The sequence below is a fragment of the Xiphophorus couchianus genome, chromosome 21 (assembly GCF_001444195.1).
Source record: "Xiphophorus couchianus chromosome 21, X_couchianus-1.0, whole genome shotgun sequence".
Classification (NCBI taxonomy): domain Eukaryota; kingdom Metazoa; phylum Chordata; class Actinopteri; order Cyprinodontiformes; family Poeciliidae; genus Xiphophorus; species Xiphophorus couchianus.
Window position 1 is genome coordinate 7,230,432 of NC_040248.1, and position 24,270 is coordinate 7,254,701.

Genomic DNA, 24,270 nt, shown 5'->3' on the forward strand with positions numbered 1-24,270 from the left:
GCTCCTTAATGATGAAACATACTGGGCTATACTTTTTTCTCTCAAATAGGTTAATCTGAGCTTCTCGGTTTAATATAGATTATCTTTTCCTCAGCTCTCCTTGTTTCTGAAGATGGACGACAAACTTCATCGGCAGCTAAGCTGTGACATCTTTCCAAGTACGTTTAGAAGTGTTTTTAGATTAGACACCATATTAGACAGTGAAACTGTCAGGCTCATTGGATTTAAAGTGTGAGAAATTATTGAAGACTTATTTACAGAACTGTACACAGTTTTTATTCTCGTTTTGCTGAAATATTACCTATGAAACTTTCAGCGGACACTCCAAAAGACCTCGCCAGTGAACTCGTCCACTATGCCTTCATAAACGAGGTACATGGCAAGTTTTCATTGCATTTGTTTTACATCTATATGCATGTTACTTTAGATTGCAGTAAAAAAATGGTTCAGTCCATACAGATTTGTTCTGGGGGTTTTTTGTTTTGTTTTGTTTTTTTGTCTTGTCACTCTCAAATGTTTTAGCTCATCAAACTAATTTAAAGACAAATATAAGCTGAGTAAAAATACACAAAGCTGTTTTCAAATTATGAGTTCAGTTATTAGGGAAAATCTATGCCAACCAAGCTGGACCTATGTGGAAAAACCATCATGTTCTGGTGTTCGCTTTCAATTAGCCTTCATCAATGTTCAGGAATTTTGACCCACTCTTCTTTACAGAAATATTTGAATACAACCACAATGCATAAGAGTTTTTCTAAGATTCTGCCTTTAACTAGGGGTTTGATTTCTGACTTGTAAAATTATTTTGATGATCTTTAAAATTCACATTTTGCATGTTTTTGTACTTTCATTTTGGTCTCAACTGCTTCTTAAAATCCACCCAGACATTTTTTGGTAATAAGTTGATACTTTTTGGTTGTCTGAAAAATCAGCCATTTTGAAAACTTCCAGGTTCTTGAGTCACAATTTGTGTGCAGTGTAATGTTACCTAGCAACCCCAGCTGAGTCCAGCCTGTCACCTAGCAACCCAAGCTGAGCTCCAGCATGTTTGGTCAGGTGGTTCATGTGTTCTACAATGGCTGCTGGAAGAGACAGGTTTGTTGTTGACTCACCATACAGAAACCACTTGCTGCATCCTTGTTGGTTACGCAGGAGGCTCTCCTTCTGCTTTTCAAAGATGTGCGGTTGTATAATAGTGCATCTGTTAGCAGCCATATCTACCTGCGAGTGTAAGTGCTGAGTTGGGGGCGTGGCCAGCAGCAGCTTATTCGGATTTAAAGTGACAGGAGGTCCTAAAACAACTCATTCATGAAAGTGCTTAAAATAGGCAAACTGAATTATCATTATGTAAGAATGATTTTGTTCAAAATGTAATGTAATCCTAATCTGTTAAAGGAAGCAAAATAGGTCATCTTTAGACACCTAAAACGTAAACACATCAGGTTGCTTGTTTTTTATTTCAGAAGTTGGTTTAACTGATTAAAGTCTCATATTTATGTATGTTTACCTGCAGGAGGACAGTGAGAAGGTAGCTGCATTCCTAGAGGACTCCATCAGTCGACACAGGGTCCGCGCGCTGGCCGCTGGGAGCAACCAGTGACGGCGCTGTCGCGACAGCAGCTGGGACTGATGGAGGAGGTTGCCCCTCGGGGGGATGTTGATCACACGGGTGGAGAAAGAGAGGGAAGCAGACAGACAGCTGTGGAAGACATTGTCCAGGACGCTAAACAGGACAAATGCTCCTGAAATGCTTTGAAAGTCAGTAAATTATCCCAGTTAGTTGGAAGGAAAACGACAGCAGCTAAAGTGAAACCGAAGGCGTTTCTGGTTGGAGGACACTGATACACCTCGTACCTTCCCCACAGAGCAGTGGCAGATCCACAGAGTCCCTGCCTAAAAGGGCTACCATGCCTTACACATTCAGTTTTCCGTAATGTGATGTTTGAGAAAGACATTGTACTGTTCCAAGCCTCCTTTTGCACTTCAGTGCCCATTTTTATTGACTCACAAACAGAAACAAGTGATTTTCTAAAGCCTCCGTCCCTCTCAAGCCTTCAGCCATCACAGTTTTCAGGAATTTAATATTCCACCCTACATGCACTGTTAATACTCATCCAGTTATTTATTTCTACCCCGTAACTGTGAACCATAGAAACATTGCACAGCTTCTTCTTCCTTACTTGATTTTACCTCCCTTCCTTGCACTCTTAGCATTAAAGGCCAGTTCTCCCACAGCTTAACATGCCTCGTCTTAATGCATCTATATGTCAAGCTATGAGAGGACGCCTTTTTTAGTGTTTTCTTAAAGGTTTTCCCTGTGAACGTGTTCTGGAAGCCAAAGACCTGCAAAGTGCCTGATGTGGCAATGAAATGGCATCATACCCAACTTTGCAAATTTGGGGAAAATAATCATTCATGGTTGGTCTGTTTCTTCTAAACAAGTTTACGTCTCTTTATTTGGAATTTATAAAGTCAACTTGTCTGAAAATGAAAAGAAATTTGGTACCTAAATTTATAATTGGACTTAAAGATGGGATCATTTTGCTCTCAGCTGCAGCAAGTCTTACATTACAGGAGTGTTGGGTGTAAACATTTACAAGAAAAAGTTGCCATATTGTTGATCAGTTTCTCTGCTCTATAGTCATTTTATTAAAATTGTTTTGTAAATATATTTGAGATCATTGAAAGGCAAATTCTACCCACTTCTTAGAAATTGAACTAAGTTTTATTTGCTATATCTGTGCTTTATAATCTGTGGTGTTTTGAGTAAGAATGTAGCTAATTGCAATAAAATAATATAATCATGGCTCTCTGAACTCAAACTGATTTGTTTTTGTTTGGGATTTTTTAACTCGAGCAGGTTTACACAGAGTCTGCTAGGATTTATTCCTGATTACTTTAAGGTTCCTTCAGAGTCAGATTGAAGTTTTTCCAGGCCTTTCCTTCCTTCCACGCTTCTTTCTTTCCTTCCTTCCTTCCCTCCATTCTTAGTTCATTCCAAGCAACTCTCCATCTGTCCTTCCTTCCCTCTCTGCATCTATCCTTCCCTTGTTCCTTCCTTCCTTTCTTCTTTCCTTTCTTCCATCCATCTATCTCTCCTTCCTCCCTTCTCTGCATCTATCCTTCCTTCCTTCCATCCATTCATCCTTTCTTCCTTTCTGTCTTCTATCTTTGCTTACATTTTTCCAACTTTCCATTTGTCCTTCCTTCCTTCCTTCTCTGCAGCCATCATTTCTTCCATCCATCCATCCATCCATCCATCCATCTTTCCTTCCTTACTTTCTGTCTTCTATCTTTCTTATCAATATTTACCAGATTCATTTAAATTGGCTCCATTTTTAAAAAAATGTGTGCAGAGTGTAGGGAGGTTGTAAGCTTGCAGATTCATAACAATTATGCTGCTGTACAGTCATTGCTAACAGTACTTACTATGGTCTAATTATATCAGTGTTTCTGTAAAGACAGGAACCCTGAATTCTCCCAGACAGTTGGATTGTATATACTTGGTTGTGGCTATGTAAGGGGAGTTGCATTAAACAACTTCTTAATTAAACACAACACAATGCAGTGCGGCTCTCCTTTGTTCTAGTAAACTGCATGTCTTAATAACTTGCAACCATTCGAAACTTTGCATTTTGCCTTTTTTTTTTGTCCGTCACAGTTGAGTTCCAGAGGAGAGCTGACCAAGTAAATGAATGTTCAGACTGTATGAGAATATAAAAAAGACATGCATATCAGTCTTACTTTATGTCAGATGACTTTTTTTCTCTGTGACTCTGTTGAATGAAAATTGCCTTTGGATGTGTTAAAACTTTGTTGAATATTGTAGCATCTATGATTAAAATACGAAAAAAAACATTGTGAAGTGTTTATTTTGTGTGTTTGTGTTTTAATGTGGTAGATCCCCCTTTTTTGGTTCAGAGGATACTGCATGTTTAGCAGTATGATCTGAATTAGTCTTTAAGTGATAAGTGCAGGTACCAAATTAAATGTAAGTCAATACAGTTATTCTAGAGGTAGGAATACTCACTTATGAAATGACAGTTTGAGGTATATCAATGTAAATAATCAGAAAAGGTGATTTATTTCATAAATTTAATTAAGAAAATGTAACTCATAGAGTCATTATACATACTAGTGATGTATTTCAAGCCTTTATTTCTGTTCATTTTGATGGTTATAAACCTTAAATTTAGTTTCCTAGAAAAGTAGAATGTGAGATAAAAATATGTAAAAACAGGATTTCTACCTCTACCTCAAATTTTTTTAAAATAATAATAAAAAAAGAAAACTGGAAACAAATTATAGTGGATATACAATAACAAAATGCTGTAATGATTTGATTAAAAAAAACAGGAAAAGCTAATGATTTGAGATTTTTCTTTACCTCAAAGGCAAAATTGAGAAATCCCACTAAAACTAGACCATAAGCGAATGTTCAAATTGAAATGATTTAAAAATAGCTACAAACAGTAGCTGCTCTGAAGATGACCACCTTTGTAACAAGTGTGTTGAAGCCGATGAGGTAAACCATATCAATAACCTTGAATCAGAAACTTATTGTATGACAATAAGACAAGTAATTTATTGTAATTTCATTTATATAAAAAATATTGCTGTGTAATTTGATCAATTCTACGATATTTATATTTTCTTCCTCAGAAAGTATTGATTTTTCATCTGCGAGTATTGATATATTAAATCTTACTTTGAGTTTTATGTCAAATCCACATTAATTAAATGACAGCTATCACACATGACATTTCTTACCCAGCATTTTAATGCACATGTGCATTAAAAATGACATGTAATGAAATAACCAGTTATAATTAATTAAATAATGAAATGAAATGAATGAATTACATTATCTAATATAAGCAAATAAGACAAAAATAGACAAAAAAAGGTTCCTTTTCTGCATAACCAAATACACAAAACCACACAATTAACATTTAAACAAAGCAAAGAAGAGTGGTCTGAAATCCATCAATAGCAATAAAGCTAATCAGAAAACAAATACTTTTAGATGGTAATAACAGAGACAAAATATAACATAGGTACACATATCCAGCAATTCGGTTTCTAGAGTATTTCAGTTACATAAGGCAAATTTTTCCACTAACTTTCCACTATCATGCTTGGATATATCACTCTATGAACAGCCCAATTCTTTAGCAATAATATTTTATGAATTTCTCTCCTTGTGGACGGTGTTAATGACTGTAGTTGTGACTGCAGAGCATATTAAAGAGATTGTGAAAAATTAGGTCCAGTTACCTTCTTCTCATTCTCATGAATGAAGTCAAATTAATGAGGTCAACCTCTTATAGAGAGCTTTCATTCAAAACTAAATAAATTCTGTACTTAATAAATAATTAACAAATAAATAAACGTCTCCATAAAATAAAACAAAAATAAATATAAAGAAATAGACAAAAAAAGATTCCTATTGAAAAATATGAGGGGGGGTTGTATTTAATTAGGTCTTTTTTCTTATTTGATGACGTATTTATTAATTGTGCGTTTATAACAGTGTTTATTTAAATGAAGATTAAATAAGTCCAGTTTTTGACCTCTACCATTCTGCGGACTCGGGCAACCCTGGTCTAAAACCGTCATGTATTGTGTGGATGTATTTTCTCGCGATATCTCGCAGTGACATTCTCGCGAGCTTTGAGGAGTGTGGCCCTCTCTTGAAGGTGTGCTTGATGGCGGTTACGAACACTGCGGTAAATATATTTTGCGATTAAAAACCAAACTTGTTACGTTTCTTTTATTAAAATTGTTTATTGCGTAGTTAAAGTGCGGTGTTTTTTTGTAATTATACTTGTACCTATTTATTTATATTTGTACTGGAGGAACAAAAAGCACCAGTTCGGTTTACGCGCCACAGCAATGAATGGCTAACGTGAGCTAATGTTATGTCTGCTGCTAGCAACAAAGACATCGACTGCTGAATACAAATCAGGCCTTGCTATGCATTGGTCTGTTTCTTTAAACTCGGTTTAATGATAACTGTAAAGCTATAGAACGGGGTTATAATGTAGTTATGTATCTCAGTAGTCCTTACACGAAATAAAAGGGTAACCGTAGTATGCTACAGCTAATATGCTATTCTAACGTAAGGATGAAAATTACGTTTAGTGCTCCTGCGCATCAACTGCACTGTTAGAAATCCAAACAATACGGGAAAGCTGTATGTGAATCAGGCTGCAAGTTTATGAGAGCTGCCTGTTTTAATCATAGTCTGAAGGCATCTTTTATCTCCCCCCATAGAAATTGTTGAATTGTTAAAGCTTCCCCGTCAGTCCTCTTCCCCTTGGGGGCTTTCCTGTCTCAGTCTGGTGGACCCAGCGGTTAGAGTGTTGCGTAAGTAAGGAGTTTATCCAGGCCCACCTGGTTTAAATCCGGGTGTAGGTCCTCAATATTTTTGCTGTTATTGATTAAAAAACTGTGGTGAAATCTCATGTACATTTTGTTGTATGTTGCGGAATTTTAATTTGTAGTTATGCACTAGGAATATGCCAGTTAAATAAGCGTACGTGTTTTTGCTAATTTTTCAATTTTTAAATTGCAGGGAGGTGAAGCTCTGACGATGGAGAATGGACAAGGCACAGGCTCCAAGCTTGGCCTACCGCCTCTTACCCCAGAGCAGCAGGAGGCACTACAAAGGGTGAGAGTCTCCTCCTGTCCATGTCATCCAGCCCTATGAACACCTTACATCACATCAAACATTTCATCTATTAATTCTTTATGTATTAAAAAACGCTGCAAATACATGTAAATTTTGTTTCTTTATCCTCATTTTCTTTCACCTAAGTAATAATGAGTAAAGGGAGGAGCGATTTCCTCTTCAACAGAGGACAAAGCAGTAATTATTTTGCAGCTGTCTGGCTAATTGGGTAATCTTGACAAAAATAAAGCTTGAAACTGAATAAATACTAGTTATAATTGTGACAGTTGGTACTTGGATGTTGCAAGGTAAGGAAAAAGTAGCACAGTCTCCCATTAGTTACAAAAACTTAAACCAAAATGTGCGATAATGTTGCTTGAGAACTGTTTAGATCCATAGACTCAAGCCAAAAATTTTAGATGAATTTAGAAACAAATGTTTGCTGTTCTGCTCTGTACAGAGTAACAATCTCATATCAACAAAAAATTTTTATTTACAATTTTCTTTAATTTCAACCAAAAAAACGGTAAATTTTGACTGATTAGACATAATTATGTGTGGATCTGATATAAATTGCTAGAAGAGTCTAAAAAAGCATGTGTATCACATTTTCTAAGAGCGTTTTGTAAGCTCTTAAAAAGCAAGGCTTAGAGTATGACCAAATTTCTCAGTAGTACAACTGAAAGAAATTTTGAGGTTGCACTGGCGCTGTAAGCTTACTTTCACAATGTAAGTTTTTATCCTAACTTGCAGTGTGAACGTTTTGGAAGGGGCCTAGTAAAAGTCTAACCTAAACCTTAATTTCTAGTGTGCCTGAATTAAAACAATTCTGTAAAGAAGAGTGGGTCAGAAAGTTATCACAAGGGGTTGATGCTGGCTGTTTGGTTTGGAAAAATTTGTCTTCCTTCAAAATGAAATCCTTTTTTGAATACATGATTCTGTGTTTACTCACTTTATTTTGGTCTGACATAAAAATGATTTTGAACAAAAAAACAGAAGTCAGTTGATCCAAAGTTCAGCTAGTTGCTCTGCAGAGGAGGGCAGAATACTCAAAAATTGCACTCAAGCAATAATCGCACTACTTCAACATATATTTATTCAAGTAAAAGTTAAAAAGTAGTTGTAAAAGCAATTATTTCAAGTGATTATCTCATTCTTTCCTTTTGAGAAAAAAAGACCACGTTAAGATCTGCTTTTGACTCGAAAAGGAAAACAAGGAACTTGAGGAGATGGTGGGTAATCTTCAGAGGGGAATTGAGCGCTCCGAAGATAGAAAAGATTCCACATCCTTGAATCAGAATATGAGATGATCATCAGTGAAAATGATGTTCTCAAAACACAGCTCACGTCACGGATTTGAGAGGTAGAGTGGAATGGAGATAATTGTACCTGAAAGACAGACATCAGGACCTCTGAGCAACTCTGATAAGGACATGGGCGTCCATGAAGAAGCAATCCATGGACATGAAGTTTCTCTTAAAAAAATCTGACAAACTCCGAAGCCGGTTCAATAAAGAGGTTGAACCAAAAAAGTAGCTAAGCCAGCACAACGTGGCTTTGAAGTCAGAGAACACTCTGCTTAAGCAAGTCCGTTTTACAAGAAGTCTTTGAGCTGGAAAATCCTCAGGAGGCATTGAACCGGTTGAAGGAACATGCTAAAACCCTGATGGAGTTCTTCACGCTCTATGGATCAAATGAAGAAGTTGAGATCTCTGAGGAGGAGGATGAGAAGGGGAGGAAGGAAGAGGAGCAGAAGGAGGAGAAAAACCCTCAGTACCAGGAGAGCCAATACCGAACATCAACTGTCCGGAAAGTTGGTCAAAGGGTGGGCAAAGTTTTCCTGACAATGCAAGAAACGGGAACACTCCGATACTGGGTACCACCGTGGATATTCTGATGTTCCACACACACTTCTTGAATCTTAAGCAGTTCAGACATGTTTGTGTCTCTGTCTTTGCAGGGACTAGATACCCAACTCTGCTCTGGTTGCTGATTGTTCTGGTGAAACTGGTCGCTTTGGTGTAACTGGTTGTTCTGATGATACTGGTTGTTCGGGTGAAACTGCAGGGTTTGTACCGGTTATGGAAAACCTGGAAAATACTGGGATTTCATTTTAGGTCATCAAAAGTCATGGAATTTGCAAATAAAGGCAAAAATATTGTTCTTTTTTTCTGTGGTGTGTGTACTTATGTCTGGATTTTATTTCAAGACCAGGAAAGACCACAACTGTGGAAATGTAACTAAATTGCTAGCATATTGTCCACTTTATTTGTCAACATTCTTGTTTTCACTGAATGCAAGACATACCGATTCAAATCCAAGCAATAACGCAACTTAGTAATTACGTGTTTTCAAGGATGTAGGAATGAGTTTATCATTGGGGGGGGGAAGACACATATCAGAAACCTGACAAATCTGTAAATACTTGAGCAGAAATGTCAAACAATGGGGTCATCAACACATTACTTGCTAACGCATTACTCTAATCTGACCCCTTGTTTCAGAAAAGAGGAATCTAACGCATTACTATTTACAATCCAATAATCAGATTAAAGTTACTTCGTGTTACAATACAGTTTTCATTTTATTTAGTAAAAACGTATATTGTTGCTTTTCTCTTTTGTGTAACACAAACAACACAAATGTAAATAACAGAGGGAATAGAAATGCACATTTTCTAACTGGAAAGATTTTTCATTGAATAATCACGTTACTTTTTCAAAGTAACCTGGTAATTAATTAACTACAGTATATATCATACATATGAATTTTATGTCAAAGTGGCACACTGTCCCCAAAAGCATCTTTTTCCATTTGCTCTTGAACAAAATGGCTTCAGTCTTTAATCAAGCATAATGACTGTCATTCCAGGACTGTACACAATTACTTTATAATTTGCCTCACAACTAGCAAGCTAAATACTCTGGTTGCACACACATGCTTGGTACCAGATTTTGATACATTTTATTTACTGCCTCTTTCTAAAACCTTAAGTAAGAAACAGCTAGTAAAATAGCACTCAGCTGTTTTAAAGTCAATACAGTAGTTCCACCAACAAATATAAAGTCTAAAAACAAGCTTTGTTCTTCTTGAACAACTCTACATTAGTGCAACAGTTTGTCCTACAAAAATAAATAAAAGTGATACTTTCCACACCTTACAGACATCTTAGCTTTTCACTGATAACTCAGTGTGCCATCTCACTTTCCAGCCTTGTATTGAGTAATTTGCCAAACATGAACCATGGCTCTCAAAAGGTTGAAAAACCAAACGCGTTTTAACCTGACGATCAAAACGCGTTTGGTGTGATCACAACATTATCATTATCTAGCGCAAATTTCCCAAGAAAATCAACATCTAGTCAAACACAGCAGACATTTTCTATTTTACATGACATGCAAACCATCCGATCATCGCTGTTGGATTCAGAAAGGAAGTGGGTTTCTCAAACTATATACACACCCATGTTATTCCTCCCGCTCTGAACACGGTAACAGTGGTGGCAGTTCACGAAGTAAAAGTAAATTACAACGGAAACGATACTAATGCGGAACTCGATGTGGTAATTGATACTTCACAGAACCCAATAACATAACAGAATATATTATTAGCATCACCAGCTTACCTGCAACACAAAATAACTCGATTAGAAGTACCGCTGCACAGCGGTTATACACATGTCTTAGGGTACCTTAAAGCAATGTTTATTATTGGTGGAGGAATACTGACTCCTATGGGGAACTATATCAAACTGTGACTGATGATGAATAATGTGCTCCCTATCTTTGTAACCAAAATGATCAAATCTTTCTGATCTAACTCCAAGAATACAACGAATAAATTACACAAAAAACACAAAACAATATTAATTTACATTGACTATTACTCCAACTGAACTTTTGTGGAAGCAGTTATTTGTACATACATGTACAATCTTGTTTGCATTACTGCTAATATGTTTTTGTGTATATAGTGACATTATCATCATATGATTCCACAGTCAACATATTGCCATTTTTCAATTCATACCTCTGTGTGGGCTTGATTTTCACATTTTTGTCATTTATGTTTCCTCCCTATCTGCCTGCATTACACTTTTACATGTTCGCTGGTGGAGTTAATCTTCAAATCATACACTTTTCTTTCTAAACTTGTTGTACGCGAGTCATGGGAAATTATATTGAAGGTGATTAAAAGTCATGGAATTCTTTTTTTCTAAATACCAGTGAGAACCCTGGCTCATTCAAGCACTTTGAACAGTTTTTCACTAATTTATCTGTGTTGCAGGTTTCTGCATCAAATAAGGGGCCTTGTTTAATCATTTGCAAGTCAATATAATCTTTATACACCCAGATTTGTTTTAGTAGACTGTAAAACTACAAGGTTAAAATGCAAAGCTGTTGAAAATTTGGGTGCATTGGTGAAACCAGCACCAAAAGTTAGTCCAAAGCCCCAAGTAATGTTACATTTTACAGAAAATTAGTGAGTTTAGCTCATATTAAACACTTTTTTAGCCATACTTTTATTGTATTTATCTTCTCCGTGTGATGATTTTATTCTGCTTATTTGGTCACTGATGAAGGTGTAATAACACTGTCGCTTTCCTCCTCCAGGCGAAGAAGTATGCCATGGAACAAAGCATTAAGAGTGTGTTGGTGAAGCAGACCATTGCACATCAGCAGCAGCAGCTCACCAATCTGCAGGTGAGATGTTAAAAGCTTTCGGTTCTTCTCCAGAACAGACGTGGTAATGTGGCGTATCGACAGTGAGCCTTGATTCATGACAGATTATCTTAACCTGTCCATGCATTAGTAACTCCGGCCTCTCGGGTTAGGGTCAGTTGTCCTGGAAGTCCTGCTCCCCCCCTGTTCCTCCCTCGTGCTGTGAGAACCAACACATGTGTCGACCATCTGCCTCTGCTTTTTTTTCAGATGGAGATGATCGTCCTGAAGGCTTTGGTTATCATGTTGAATGCTTTGCACTTTTAAGAGAGGGCCATGCTTTACCTGAACTGCTGTGTGGTGAATTTGTAAATCAGGCATGGGAGGTAGATCCTCTGAATGTTTTGCTGTTTAGAGGGAGGGTCTACATATCGTGTTAGCTTAATCGCTTTTATCTGTCTAGCAGAGCAATGACCTTGAAAAAAGCAAAAGCTAAAGGGGTATCTAACCGACTTTTCAGCACTTTTTTCATCTTTACTGTCTTTCAGATGGCAGCAGTGACAATGGGCTTTGGAGATCCTCTCTCACCTTTACAATCGGTCAATAGATCATTAAATTTTTTTTCTTGTCCGCATTTCCAGTGGAAAAGGACTGTTACCCTTCTTTTACTGGTTGCGTTGGCAACAATCCCTGCCTTTTTAATCTAACTGAAGAATGCATATTTTATAAGGAAACATTGCTTTCTGCAGCCTCTGTCATTGCAACCATGTCTGCAGCGTTTGAGATGTGGAAGCCCTCATTTGCTTTTTTCTGTTGTTTTTTTTAGTTTGCTTTCGCACTTTTTTTTAAAATCAAATACGTATCCGTAAACATGCTTTTTAATTCACGGAAGAGTTTCTAAAGGGAGAAAAAGCACGTCTCTTTGAAAAATATGCATTTCTTGTTTTGAAAACAGCAGCTGGCAGGAGACAAAAGAGGGATAGCAATCCCTTTATGGACCAAAATGAGAGAACTTCTGTGTCAGGGATCTTTTATTTTTTCTTTTTGCCATCTCAATGTGAAGCTTTTTCTCGGTGAACAAACAAGTCATCTTCTCGTTATGCTGTAGCTTAGCAAAGTTAAACCTCCTCTGGTAACACGATGAGTTTAAGAAGCAGACTAAAGTCATCAGTAAAACACAAAGACCTGATGATTAAAGCATCCCCCTCAAGTTAGACTCGAGAAGAAAATTCCAAGACTTTTGTTTGGATTTCTTTTGAACGCCACAGTTACTTTTTTGTTACCTTACTTTGCATCCCTGGAGTTCAGGTCAGTTACCGAAGCCAAATATTTGTGAGGGCTGTGCATGTCGATCACTTCTGTGTGTTTTTTTTACCTCCATATGTCAGTAAGTAACTGAACACTAACAGAAGATAGGCCAAATTTGAATCATTTCAGGTGACATGTGTGTCAGACAGAAAAGACTTACCCTGTTGATCCCCCTTTAATGCCCCCTGTATACCTGTTCAGGCCTCCCAATACTGAGAATTGGCCTTTTCACTATTTTTGGGAAAACATGCCCAATAGAGCAGGCATATATATATATATATTATTATTTATGTGTGTGTGTTGATGTTTATATTCCTTTCTTTTACTCTCTAATGCTTATTGTGTGTTGTTTTCCCCCGACTGGCAGGTGGCAGCTCAGCGGCAACGTGCGCTAGCGATCATGTGTCGGGTGTACGTGGGCTCCATATACTATGAGCTCGGAGAGGATACCATCAGACAAGCCTTTGCCCCCTTCGGTCCGATCAAGAGCATTGACATGTCTTGGGATTCGGTTACAATGAAGCATAAGGTTTGTGTCGTTTAACATTCACCCTCCTTAAACTTTTCCACATTTTGTCACAAAGCAACCAGAAACGTTTGAGGGTGCTGGTTGGTACACTTCTGCTAAGGTGCTAATAGCGGCGCAAATTTTTTCCTAGCTTTGAAGATATTTAGCGCCCTTAGCTTTAAATTCAAAAGCGCTAATTTACAAGGGCTGGTTTAATTTAAGTTGGTGCTTTAGCTTCTGTGTTGGTGTATTGGGTTGGCGTTGGCAGAACTAATGTTTGTTAGCAGTGCCTACTATTGTATGGGATTTGTTGAGCTTAATTGTGAAGAGAAAGAAAAGCAATTTAAGGTTTTAAATTAAGAGTGCATTTTTAAAGATTTTTTTGGCTCTAGTGGTCTTTATTTGAAAGTAGTTTGACAGGAAAGAGGGTAATGAGAGAGGGGGAAGACATGCGACAAAGGTCGCCAGGTTGGGAATCGAACCTGCGACTACCGTCACGAGGACTAAGGCTTCCATATGTGGGTCATGCTTTCCCCCTGCGCCACCACAGCACCCCAGAGTGCATTTTTAATAAAGCATCTCTGAGACAATTTATATCTTTTAAAACCATCTTTTGTTGCAGTTAAAGCTACAGGTCTTTGGACATCAAGAGACTTAAATTTTAGCTCACACGTCTCTGCCAAATTGAAAAGAGTTTCTCCTGTGAACAGCGATTTTCAAGTGTGGTCACAGATGAGGTCTGAACTTTGGCTGGTCCATTTCATTGGAAACCCTGCCATATTCTTAAGTTTTCTCCTGCCTACAAGTTTTTTCCAGGACCGTTCGGCATTTAACTTAATCCATCGTCTCATGAACTCTGACCAAAAAGAAAGTGACCCCTACAGCAACGGCTTCCGCATATCTCAGATTGCAAAAAATACATTGAAGTCTGTAGTCAAAATGTGACAAAAAATCTGGAAAAGCTCAGAGGGTGTCAATACGTTTTTGCAAGACACTAGAGATTGTGGCCACATTTGAAGTGTATTTTGGGTTTTCTGTGAACATGAATGATATTTCTGCGTGCAGGGCTTCGCCTTTGTGGAGTACGACGTGCCAGAAGCTGCTCAGCTAGCTCTGGAACAGATGAACTCGGTCATGTTAGGAGGGCGAAACATTAAGGTGAGTCGTTTAGAGACGGTTTTTGCTACAGTGGGACATTCAGAGAGCAGTCATCTTATTCTTCAGCGCTTATTTAAGGAACAAGGTGGAGTGCTTTTTTTTTTTTTAACTAATAACAGGGTTGTGAAGCCAAGTACAAGTTCCATGACTTTCTTTATTGTTTTATTATTCAAAAGATATGTACTTTCTTTAACATGTTGATTTTATGTTTATATTACATCTTATACTTTGACTTACTGTGCATTTTTTAACATATTCAGTTAGTTTTTTAGATTAATGTAGATTAAAGTACTACAGGCACTTTTAGATCTGGTTTTTAGTTCCTCAGGTGTAACTGACTTGTGTCGGCTAATCCTATTACGTAATTTTTTAATCTGCTGACATGAACTCTATCATTGTGAAGCAGAATTAACCAAGCTTCTCTCAAACAAGTGAAGGTGTTACATAAGGGTGAAACAATTTATTGATTATTGAAATAATTAACTAATTTAGTAATCAAATAAGTGTTAACTGCAGTTCATAGACTGTAAAACATGACAATTTCTGAAAGAAGAACATTGTAAGAGCAGTAATTAAGCCGAAACTAAATACGACATATATGCATCTTTTGCTACAAATGATCAAGCATTCACTATAGGAATGCTGTCATTTCATTTTAGGCAATAAAATGTTTATTTTATTTTAAAAAAAAAAAAAGAATTTGATCAGTTATTTGCATTTGTTTTGTATTTTTTGTATTGCATAAAATAAGCTAAAGCAGTTAAATAATTTGCAGACTGCACCTATTTTTTATAATCCAATTATGCAATTATTCTCCAGAATAAATGAATTGTTAGCTGCAGCCTTGAACCAGATACTAGAAAAGGTCTGAAATATCCATTTGTTACACCATTAGCTCTGAAGTTAGTGACCCCATTGGTTTGTTTGATTATTTGTGGAAAATTCAGATAATAAAACCCACCAGGGTGAATGTTTTCTCCTCAAATCAGTTTGGGAAAGACCTTAATGATTACATTGATGGATATTTGTAGCAACTATGTACTTTTCTTGCAGTTATACAAAAATGTATTTACATTTGAAAACAAACTAACTCCTCTCCATGTTTGGTGTCTCTGTTTATTCACAGGTGCGTGTCGTATGTATGTAGTATGAAGTTTGTGTGTGTCTGTGTGTGTTGCTTTTCCAAGATGTCCTGGTAGCTTGTTTAAGTGAGGATTTTCAGTGAGATGCCCAGCGGTGCGTGAAATCTCTCTGCTACCAAGTTGTGCTGATGATGGACTGCGCCTGGGTGGTGTTAATTGGCCGCCTCATCTGTTGTACAGATGCCATTTAGACTCGTCTCGAGCTTTTTGTGAAAGCGTCGTACCGCTGAGATCGCGTAGCGTCTTGCAGCCAAACTCCGTTCCTTTTAGTGCTAAATTAAAATTTCAGCTCCCAACATACGGTTCATCCGGAAAGTATTCACAACCCTTTACTTTTTTCACATTTTATGTTACAGCCTTATTAGAAATTGTATTAAATTAATCTCTTTCCTCACAATTCTATGCACCAATACCTTTTTATGACAATGTGGAATACAGTTAGACATTTCTTGTAGATTTATTGAAAATAAGTATTCACAGCCTATGCTTTATACACTTTGAAAATGACACCACAAGATCAGATCTTTAGGCAGTTTCGTTCATACTTCTCTTCTGTTCTTCTCAAACTCCATCAGATTGGATGGGACACATCTGTGCAGCATTTCTTGGATCTTTCTGGAGATATTCAGATTTAAGTCTGGACTCTTTCTCACAGATGGGTTCTGAAGCCTTTCAGATCTTGGCCATGAGCTTTGGGTCGTTTTATGCTGAAGAATGAACTGTTTCCTCAGTCTGATGTCAAGATGCTCTGAAGCAAGTTTTGGCCCAGGATGTCTGTCCACTTCTCTATTTATCTTTTCCTTTATCTTGACTAGTGTGCCAACAGCAGCATGCTGCTGCCACCACCATGCTTGATGAGCCATGCCTGGTCTCCTCCAAACATGATGGCTGGCCTTCACACCAAAGACTTCATTCTTTGTTTCATCAGACCACAGGATCTTGTTTCTCCTGGTCTAATTGGTGGACTGAAGCAGAGATGGTTGTCTTTAGTTTCTCCACTCCCCGCAGTGGAACGCTGCATCTCTGAGAATGACCATTGTTTTCTTGGTTTCTTCCATTACTGAGGCTCTTCTCAAACTGATTACTCAGATTATACGGCCGACTCTAGAAGAGTCCTAGTGGTTTCAAACTTCTTCCATTAACCAACAATGGAGGCAACATTGAGACCTTTCAACCAGCAGAGATGTTTCTTGATTCTCCTCAAGATTTAAACCTCAAAACAATCTTGCAGATAAATCCCTTGAATTCACGCTTGGTGTTTGACCTCTGACCTACGCTGTCAATTGTGGGACCTTACAGAGATGAATGTAAATCAAGTCCAATCAACTGAATTTACCTCAAATGGAGCTGATTTAACTTGTAAGAATGAAGTGGTGTGAATACTTTCCAGATGTAATGCAGGAAATTATACAGCCTCAGTTGCATTCTGATAAACTTCAATGTTTGTTTCGGTAACTTCATTACACACAGTGATATTTTAAAGTGTTTATTCCTGTAGAATTTAACAATTATGGACTAATATTTGCAAAAGAAGAACATTGCACAGGACCTATAATTTCTTTAGATGCAGAAACACTCATGTACTATACAGTATCTACACTCAATACTCACAGAGGTGGTAAACCTCTGTAGCATTTTTATTTTACCATACTTTATGGCTGAGTTGATACTGAGCTTGATGAAATGCTACAAACCAACACCAGCAGATGACATGACTCCTGAACTCATCGCTGACTGGAAACTTGGATTCTACGCGTCTCTTCTCTTCGTCCAGACTCCAGGAGATTATTTTTGAGATAAAACTCAAATTTGATTTTCATCTGAAAAGAAAACGTCCGTTATTCTCCTTGGCACACATATGGTTCTTCCGACATTTTTCTCTGTAATCCATGTTGTGGATACAACTCTTATGCACCTTTTCTACCACACTTAAATTCCTTGTAATTTTATTTAAATGTCACCAATTCACAACAAATGTCTCAAGAAACTTTACCAAAAAAAATCATAAAATCGGCCAACTAATTCAGCAGTGACCTTGATCCAGTTGATCCTAGGTGTCAAACATTACAATAACCTCAATTATTCAAAGTAGTTTAAAAAGTTTTTATCTCAGGAAACCCAGAAGATTGCGTTGAGTTATTGACTTGCAGCATTCATTCCTCCCGGATGGACATGTGTTGACGGCAGAAAATTGCTTGAGTGTCTCCTTCCACTAGACTTTCCAGTCATCTGCTTGGACAATAGCTTTTTTAGCAAGAACATTTTTGGCTAACCTGGCTGTCTGATGAACAACTATCAAGCCAGTGGGTCATAAAATTGTAATAAAGTTATTTTTTGTTGTTGGTGGTTTTAAACAGTATCCCTATTTTTTATTTTATATTTTTAGAAAATGAAGAACAGTAAACACTATAAAGTATAATTGTATGTAATCTCAATACTGAGTGGAGTTACCGAAATAAACCTTTTCACTGAAGTGCCCCATAGACTTTTCCCATAGTGCGTTTTCCATCGGTACCATAAAGACCCCCCGTTTAGAGGCCCTGTCGATTTAATCTGTGCAATAGGTTGGGCGGCCAAGTAACATCGGTCAGGCGCAACCCATCATCGACCAGCTGGCAGAGGAGGCACGTGCCTACAACCGGATCTACGTAGCGTCAGTCCACCCGGACCTGTCGGACGACGACATCAAGAGCGTGTTTGAGGCCTTCGGAAGGATTAAATCGTGCACGTTAGCTAGAGACCCCACATCAGGGCGACACAGGGGCTTTGGCTTCATTGGTGAGCTAGGAGACGCTCATTCTCTCATGCTCCTGAGTTACTGATACCCTGCTGCTGACTTTTTGCTGTTTTCTTCCCATTTTACTTTGAAATTCATCCAACAGAGTATGAAAAGCCTCAGTCAGCCCTGGATGCGGTGTCCTCTATGAATCTTTTTGACCTGGGTGGTCAGTACTTGCGAGTCGGCAAAGCAGTGACTCCACCGATGCCGCTATTGACCCCCACTACCCCGGGTGGGCTGCCACCTGCTGCGGCTGTAGCTGCAGCGGCAGCTACGGCTAAGATAACGGCCCAGGCAAGTATAAATCCCTTCCAAAGGGATTTAATGGCCTTCCAGGTAAATATAACTCAGATCTAGCTAGATATGACATAGCACAGATGCACAGATTTCTGGGTCAGAAGAAATCGGAAGTTACCAGAATAGTGTTAGTTTAGCAAGATGGAATGTAAGCCTGCTTCAGTAAAGTTAAACGCTTTAAAAAAAAATCAATTTTTACTTTAAAGCTCCTAACTGTCCATCAGTTAAACGGCATCAATCCGTGATTATTTCACCTGTGATCCTTCGTAACTCGCTAAAATGAACTGTTTGCCACCAACATTTTGACCCTCATGGAGACAAGGCTGAGCTCTCTCTCTTTGCTATGCGGTGTGATTGTTCACTGTGTTGCCTTGTGCTGTTTTCTGTGTGTTTCCCGTACCTAATGTGTTGGGCCCCCCCCCTTTCTTAAGGAGGCGGTAGCTGGCGCGTCAGTTTTGGGGGCGTTGGCAGCACCACAGCTTCTTGGACAGCAGATAGGATTACCTCAGGCTGTTATGGCTGCACAGGCACCAGGTGTTATCACAGGTATGGACTGATGTGAATCTGTCTTTGTGGGTGTGGCGAGCAGGGTTGTTTCACCTCCGAACGGTATTTTTGACAGTATGATGACATTAGGGGAGGAAATAATTACAGTACAGTGGACCCCCTTGTAGCTGAATACCTGGGACTCCTTAAAAGTGCTTGTAAGTATCTATTTTGATAGTTTAAATGGCAAACGTAGCTTAATATGAATCAGTACGTACAGTAGAAACAGCAGTGCTGCAGAAGCTAATAGCTACAGTCTTTTTGTCTGCTCTTGGGGGTACAACCAATCACAGCCAAGGAAATGGTGCTCTTGGATTGGTTGTTCTGCGAATGCCAACCAATTTCATGTCAAGTTTCAACATACCCTGGAATTTTAGCTTCTCTATGGAAAACATCTGCAAACAGGCGGATTTTTGTTTTACAAAAAAAATCTGATTAGGCGGGGGTCCACTGTATAATAAAAATGTATTTCTCCCCCATACAGATTTCTTTTCTGTTTTTTTTTTTGTCAAAAGTGTTCACTTGTCAAATAAATTTTTATATCAAAGATAACCTGAGGAAAATTTTAAAAAGCAGTTATGAAATTATGATTTCATTTGTGGGAAATAGCTATGTAAATCAGTAGGTACCCCTCTTGTTTTGTGGTTCAGTTTCACAATCCACCTGCACAATAAAAATAAAATCACCTAAACCGAACCTGTCTGACAAAATGAAATAGACTAAAACATCTTTAAAGAAATTCAGGAACGCATGAAAAATGAAGTCATTTACATCTTACAAAGATATTTACAAGGCTTTGCGAACCACAGAAAAAGGCATTACTGTGAAATTGAGAAGACATGTTTACCAAAATTACTCACAAGAGTCCATCAATGACTAATACATGAAGTCAAACAGAAAAGGACTGAACATAAAGCACAGCAGGCCTCAGTTAAGATCACTGTTCCTGGTTCAACAGTAAAAGAGACTGGGAGTCTCCAAGGTCAAAACTACTGCTGACAAAAAATATCACAGAGGCACATCTCACCATTTTCCTAAAAACCTTCATACTCAAAACATTTGGGGACACATTTTATGGACTGTAGAGACAAGTATTTGGTAAGTATTTGGAATGTGTGTCCTGTTGGAGCACAGCACTTCAGAAAAAGATACGACGAGTCAGACCATAGCGGTAGTACTGCTGCGGTCTGGGGCTAATTTGTTTAAATGCCATAATTGATAAAATCTTAATTCTGCTGTCCATCAGAAAATTATCCAGCCATCAGTTTGTGAAGCTCAAGTTTACCTGAAGAAAAACAACCTGAAGCAAGTTTACCACTAAATGTCTCATTAATAACGCATGTAATCTAGGCGATTCTAGAGTGAGCTAAAGTTCCTCTACACAATATTTCACACAGGATCAACTGGGTTTGTTAACTTTTCCCCCAAAATAAACCATCTTAAAATGGCTTCTTTATGTAGTTGGGTTTTCTTCATTTATTAAAACTTCTTTTATGGTACATGTAAGTATGGGCAGAGAGCAAAAGCAGAGGGAATCCCTAAAGGATATTTTACATCATAATGAAGCTGCTTTTTATTTATTAAAAGGATTTAAGCAAAATTATTGGTTTATACATGATCTGGTTAATGCATGCATTAAAGCAGGTACTTCAACTTCTTGAAATACATCTTGTGCCTGACAGCACAAGATGTATGGTTACACATTGAATCCTTCAATTGATTCCTTTTTCTGGAACACATTTTTTCCTTCTACTAAACTTTCCATTAATGTGCTTGGATACTGCACTTTAAGAAGCTTCTTTTACACAGGCATTTTAGTGGCCTACCTGACTTTCAACTTTCTCCAACAATTTGTTTGTAAATACTATTATTCACATTGCTCCTCTCCATATATTGTAAATATACATACATGCTCAAAGATTTTAAACCTGTATGTACCACTTGTAACAATTCTCTTTTTTTTTTCCAGGAGAAACGCCACAAAATGTTTTTCTTTTTCTTTTGTTTCCCACTACGCATTTTTCACACGCATTCAGATTTGGATTTTATGGGTTGCCTGAGCCTAATATACGTTTTGATTTTATTTTATTTTTTCATTTTCGTATATGCATATTTGTAAATGTATAGTACCTTTAAAGGCATTTTCACCTAGAAAAAAAATGTCAGCTCAAGTAAGTTGAAAAAAGAATTGAAATTGAGTTGCAGTTGTAGAGGAGCCACAAAATGCATTTTGAATGGATATCAGTGTCACAAAAAAGGGATGTAAATCATAAGATAAAGATTTCACTAGAAACTCCCCAGCCTGATAACTTTTATCCCATTTTTATCAACACATTCAAAGTTGTGTAAAACTAGAAGGATTCAAAAACATAACAAATGTCCAAGAACCCAGGAGGTATAGTTAAACTTTCCACTCATTGTGCGCTATTTATTTACAGAGTGGGACATACGTTTCCATACATAGAAAAAATAAACATGTTGGACAACCGTTTTTATTTTTGTGGGACTCTGTGTAATCGCTGCACGTCTTTGACCATTTTGCGGTTGATCTGCAACATTTCCAGTTTTCTGAAACGTGCAAATAAGTTTTGCCACAGTGTAGTGTGTGTGATGCTCGTTCCATGTTTTCTGTTAAAGTTTTGTGCAACTATGCGACTGCTTCCCGATCCAGCCATTAGTAAAATTTCAATACTTTGCTCTTTTGTCAAACTCATCTTCTTGGGTATCTGAAATATAAAAGAAATATACATTTGACATTCTCCTATGTATGGAAACTTATGGCCCACCCTGTATTTTTCTTTAAAAGCATGTCTCAAACTCCAGACCTGCAGGCCAAATCCAGCCCACCAGAAGATTTTATCTAGAAATAGAACCTTAAATATAATTTGTGTGCTTAAATATTATTTTATCAATCAAATTACAGCAGTTTCATCTGTAATTTGCCAAATTAGATTAAGGTCAGAATATGTTTATTTAATTTCAAACGCAGAGATAGCTTCATACTTTAATAGTTTGTTAATGTGTAGTTTTGTTTTACTTTATTTGATGGGGACAAATACAAGACAACATAATGCCTGCGTCAGTATTTGTAGCCATAGATAATTCGCAACACTCATCAGAAGGACATTTAACATTTGATTAAAATGAAAAGTTAACAGTAAATAAAACAATGTTTTTAGAACTACTGAATAAAAACAATTGAGTGCAATTTTGATTGATCTTTAGTAAAGTCTTTAGCCTTGAAATGAATATTTTGTCAGTTATGGTCTTAAAATGAGACGGTAAGTTACAATACTTAAAACTCCTAATAGAGAAGCTAAATGGTATTTTTACAGCCATAATTTGTCAATCAAAACATTCTGCCACAATCGGCCCTTTAAACGCATTCTAGATCTTGATGTGACCCAAAGTGAATTAGCTTGACACCCCTGGCTTAAACAAAGTGAACCCTTTTACACTTTCTAGTCCCTTCTTTATTTTTTACTCTGGATCAGATTTCTGCTGTTTAAGCTACTTTAATGTTCTTGAGCTACAGTCTGTGTGCCTTCGTTGTAAAGGTGTGACTCCAGTTCGTCCTCCCATACCCGTGATTCCCCAAGTTGGTCTAGTGAACCCGGTGCTCGCATCACCGCCTGTGCTGTCTAACCAAGCCGGCGGCTCGAACCAACAGGAGAAGAAGGAGGAGAAAGAGGAGACGCTTCAGGATGGCACAGGCCAGGAGATGCTAAGTGACCAGGAGCACATGAGCATCTCGGGGAGCAGTGCCAGGCACATGGTGATGCAGAAGTTGCTCAGAAAATCCGAGGTGACCCACGCTTCCGATTTACCAGTCGTATCTCCTGAATGAAAATTGTTTTGTGCTCACCGAACCATCTTGTCCCACTTCAGTCCACGGTGATGGTGCTTCGAAACATGGTTGGACCAGAGGACATCGACGACGACCTGGAGGGCGAGGTGACGGAGGAGTGCGGGAAGTTTGGCACCGTCAACAGAGTCATCATCTACCAGGAGAAGCAAGGAGAGGAGGAAGACGCAGACATCATAGTCAAAATCTTTGTAGAGTTTTCCGCCGCCTCCGAGATGAACAAAGCTATCCAAGCCCTGAACGACCGCTGGTTCGGAGGCCGTAAAGTTGTTGCAGAGGTGTATGACCAAGACCGTTTTAACAGCAGTGACCTTTCAGCATAACGTGTTAGAAATGGCTTACCAGCACCCGTATCATTTACCTGTCACCAAAAGTCATTTCAGCCATTCTCACTGCAGCTAAAAGGTGTGGGCTTCTGAAAACTGTAATTATGTTTTTATTGTCTTTTTTTTTTTCCTTTTTTTTTATTGCTGTTATCAATATGAAAAAGTTCCATTGGGGGAAATTCAATAAAATACTTGTCAGATTTTTTTCTGCTTTGTGATCTGTGAAGACTCCCTTTTATGGTGCAAGTTTCACATTTTTGTAATCTGATCTTGTACAACATAGTTTTTTTTCCTGCTTAGCTCCTTTTTCTGTTATAAAATTGTCAGGACATGTAAACACTTTTTTTCTTACAATTAAAGGTTATTGTTTGTCCACAAACAGCTTGTTGGAGAATTTTTTTTAAAGGTTGCAGTTAGGAAGCAACTCTAAAGAATGTTCTGTTTTATTGTGGTGTGGCTGAAACAAGCGTAAACTTTTTATGAAGGTGGGATGGACCAGTTGAAAAAAACTTAACCAATTTTAATTAAAATTGTTGCAATACATGATTTGCCTCATCCTGTATTTCTGTTTTCGTTAGTTTTTTTTCATTAATGTTAGGAGTGAGTGAGTGAAGTTAAGGCTAACCTGGAAGGGGATTAGACTTTAAAATTAATTTGGAATAAATGTGGACTTAATTTACAGAGTCCTTGCAGATTTGCTTCACTTTATTTACATAACGTTTTTGGAAAACTCTTTAAATTATTTATAAATGTGTTTTATCATGAATAGTTTAGATAATTGTTAGAACTAGTAGGAAAAAAGTTACACATTTTGTTTATTTCCCAAATTTTGAATTTAAACATTAGAAAAAAAAATACATATTTTTAAATGTCATACAACTGGTTTTACATGCATTTTGCTTATTTATATTTTGTTTAACTTTTGGGAAATACATTATGAAAATATGTCACACTGTGTATAATTAGCCTATGAAAACAACATGTCACTAAAATATTGAGATACTTTT

At 37.6% G+C, this 24,270-nt stretch overlaps 2 protein-coding genes and 1 long non-coding RNA gene across 10 annotated transcripts in view; 2 read left to right on the forward strand and 1 right to left on the reverse strand.

The window, feature by feature from the left end:
- The window catches only part of nrbp2b (nuclear receptor binding protein 2b), a 31,125-nt gene extending 28,308 nt beyond the window's left edge, over positions 1–2,817 (forward strand). For both annotated transcript variants that reach the window (XM_028005103.1, XM_028005104.1), the window contains 3 exons: positions 95–158; positions 317–372; positions 1,514–2,817. In XM_028005103.1, coding sequence (XP_027860904.1) covers positions 95–158; positions 317–372; positions 1,514–1,600 — 207 coding nt within the window. In that variant the 3' untranslated portion in view covers positions 1,601–2,817. The remainder of the gene's footprint in view (positions 1–94; positions 159–316; positions 373–1,513) is intronic.
- Positions 2,818–5,611: 2,794 nt separating this feature from the next.
- LOC114136406 (poly(U)-binding-splicing factor PUF60) lies at positions 5,612–23,642 on the forward strand. Of its 7 annotated transcripts, XM_028004279.1 has the most exons (12): positions 5,612–5,729; positions 6,277–6,369; positions 6,578–6,673; positions 11,287–11,376; positions 11,883–11,933; positions 13,010–13,171; positions 14,216–14,308; positions 18,015–18,228; positions 18,333–18,565; positions 18,958–19,072; positions 22,630–22,877; positions 22,961–23,642. In XM_028004279.1, exons 3-12 carry the CDS (start codon positions 6,596–6,598, stop codon positions 23,258–23,260), a joined length of 1,584 nt encoding a protein of 527 aa, XP_027860080.1. In that variant the 5' UTR covers positions 5,612–5,729; positions 6,277–6,369; positions 6,578–6,595; the 3' UTR covers positions 23,261–23,642. The 7 variants fall into 7 exon arrangements, with proteins under 7 accessions (XP_027860080.1, XP_027860074.1, XP_027860075.1 ...); XM_028004273.1 differs by lacking the exon at positions 6,277–6,369 and having other exon boundaries at positions 5,645–5,729; XM_028004274.1 differs by lacking the exon at positions 6,277–6,369 and having other exon boundaries at positions 5,645–5,729; positions 18,961–19,072.
- On the reverse strand, positions 20,099–22,630 carry LOC114136407 (uncharacterized). Its single transcript, XR_003593788.1, has 2 exons — positions 20,388–22,630; positions 20,099–20,357 (listed from the first exon to the last, which is right to left on the reverse strand). It is a non-coding gene; the product is annotated as an uncharacterized LOC114136407 (long non-coding RNA).
- Positions 23,643–24,270: the final 628 nt, after the last annotated feature.

Bases quoted from the DNA above. Each gene is read 5' to 3' on its own strand.
- LOC114136406 (XM_028004273.1), top strand. From the start codon at position 5,709: ATGGCGGTTACGAACACTGCG. The intron at 6,674-11,286 runs GTGAGAGTCTCC...TTCCTCCTCCAG, and splicing joins AGCAGGAGGCACTACAAAGG to GCGAAGAAGTATGCCATGGA. The intron at 11,934-13,009 runs GTCAATAGATCA...CCCGACTGGCAG, and splicing joins CTCTCTCACCTTTACAATCG to GTGGCAGCTCAGCGGCAACG.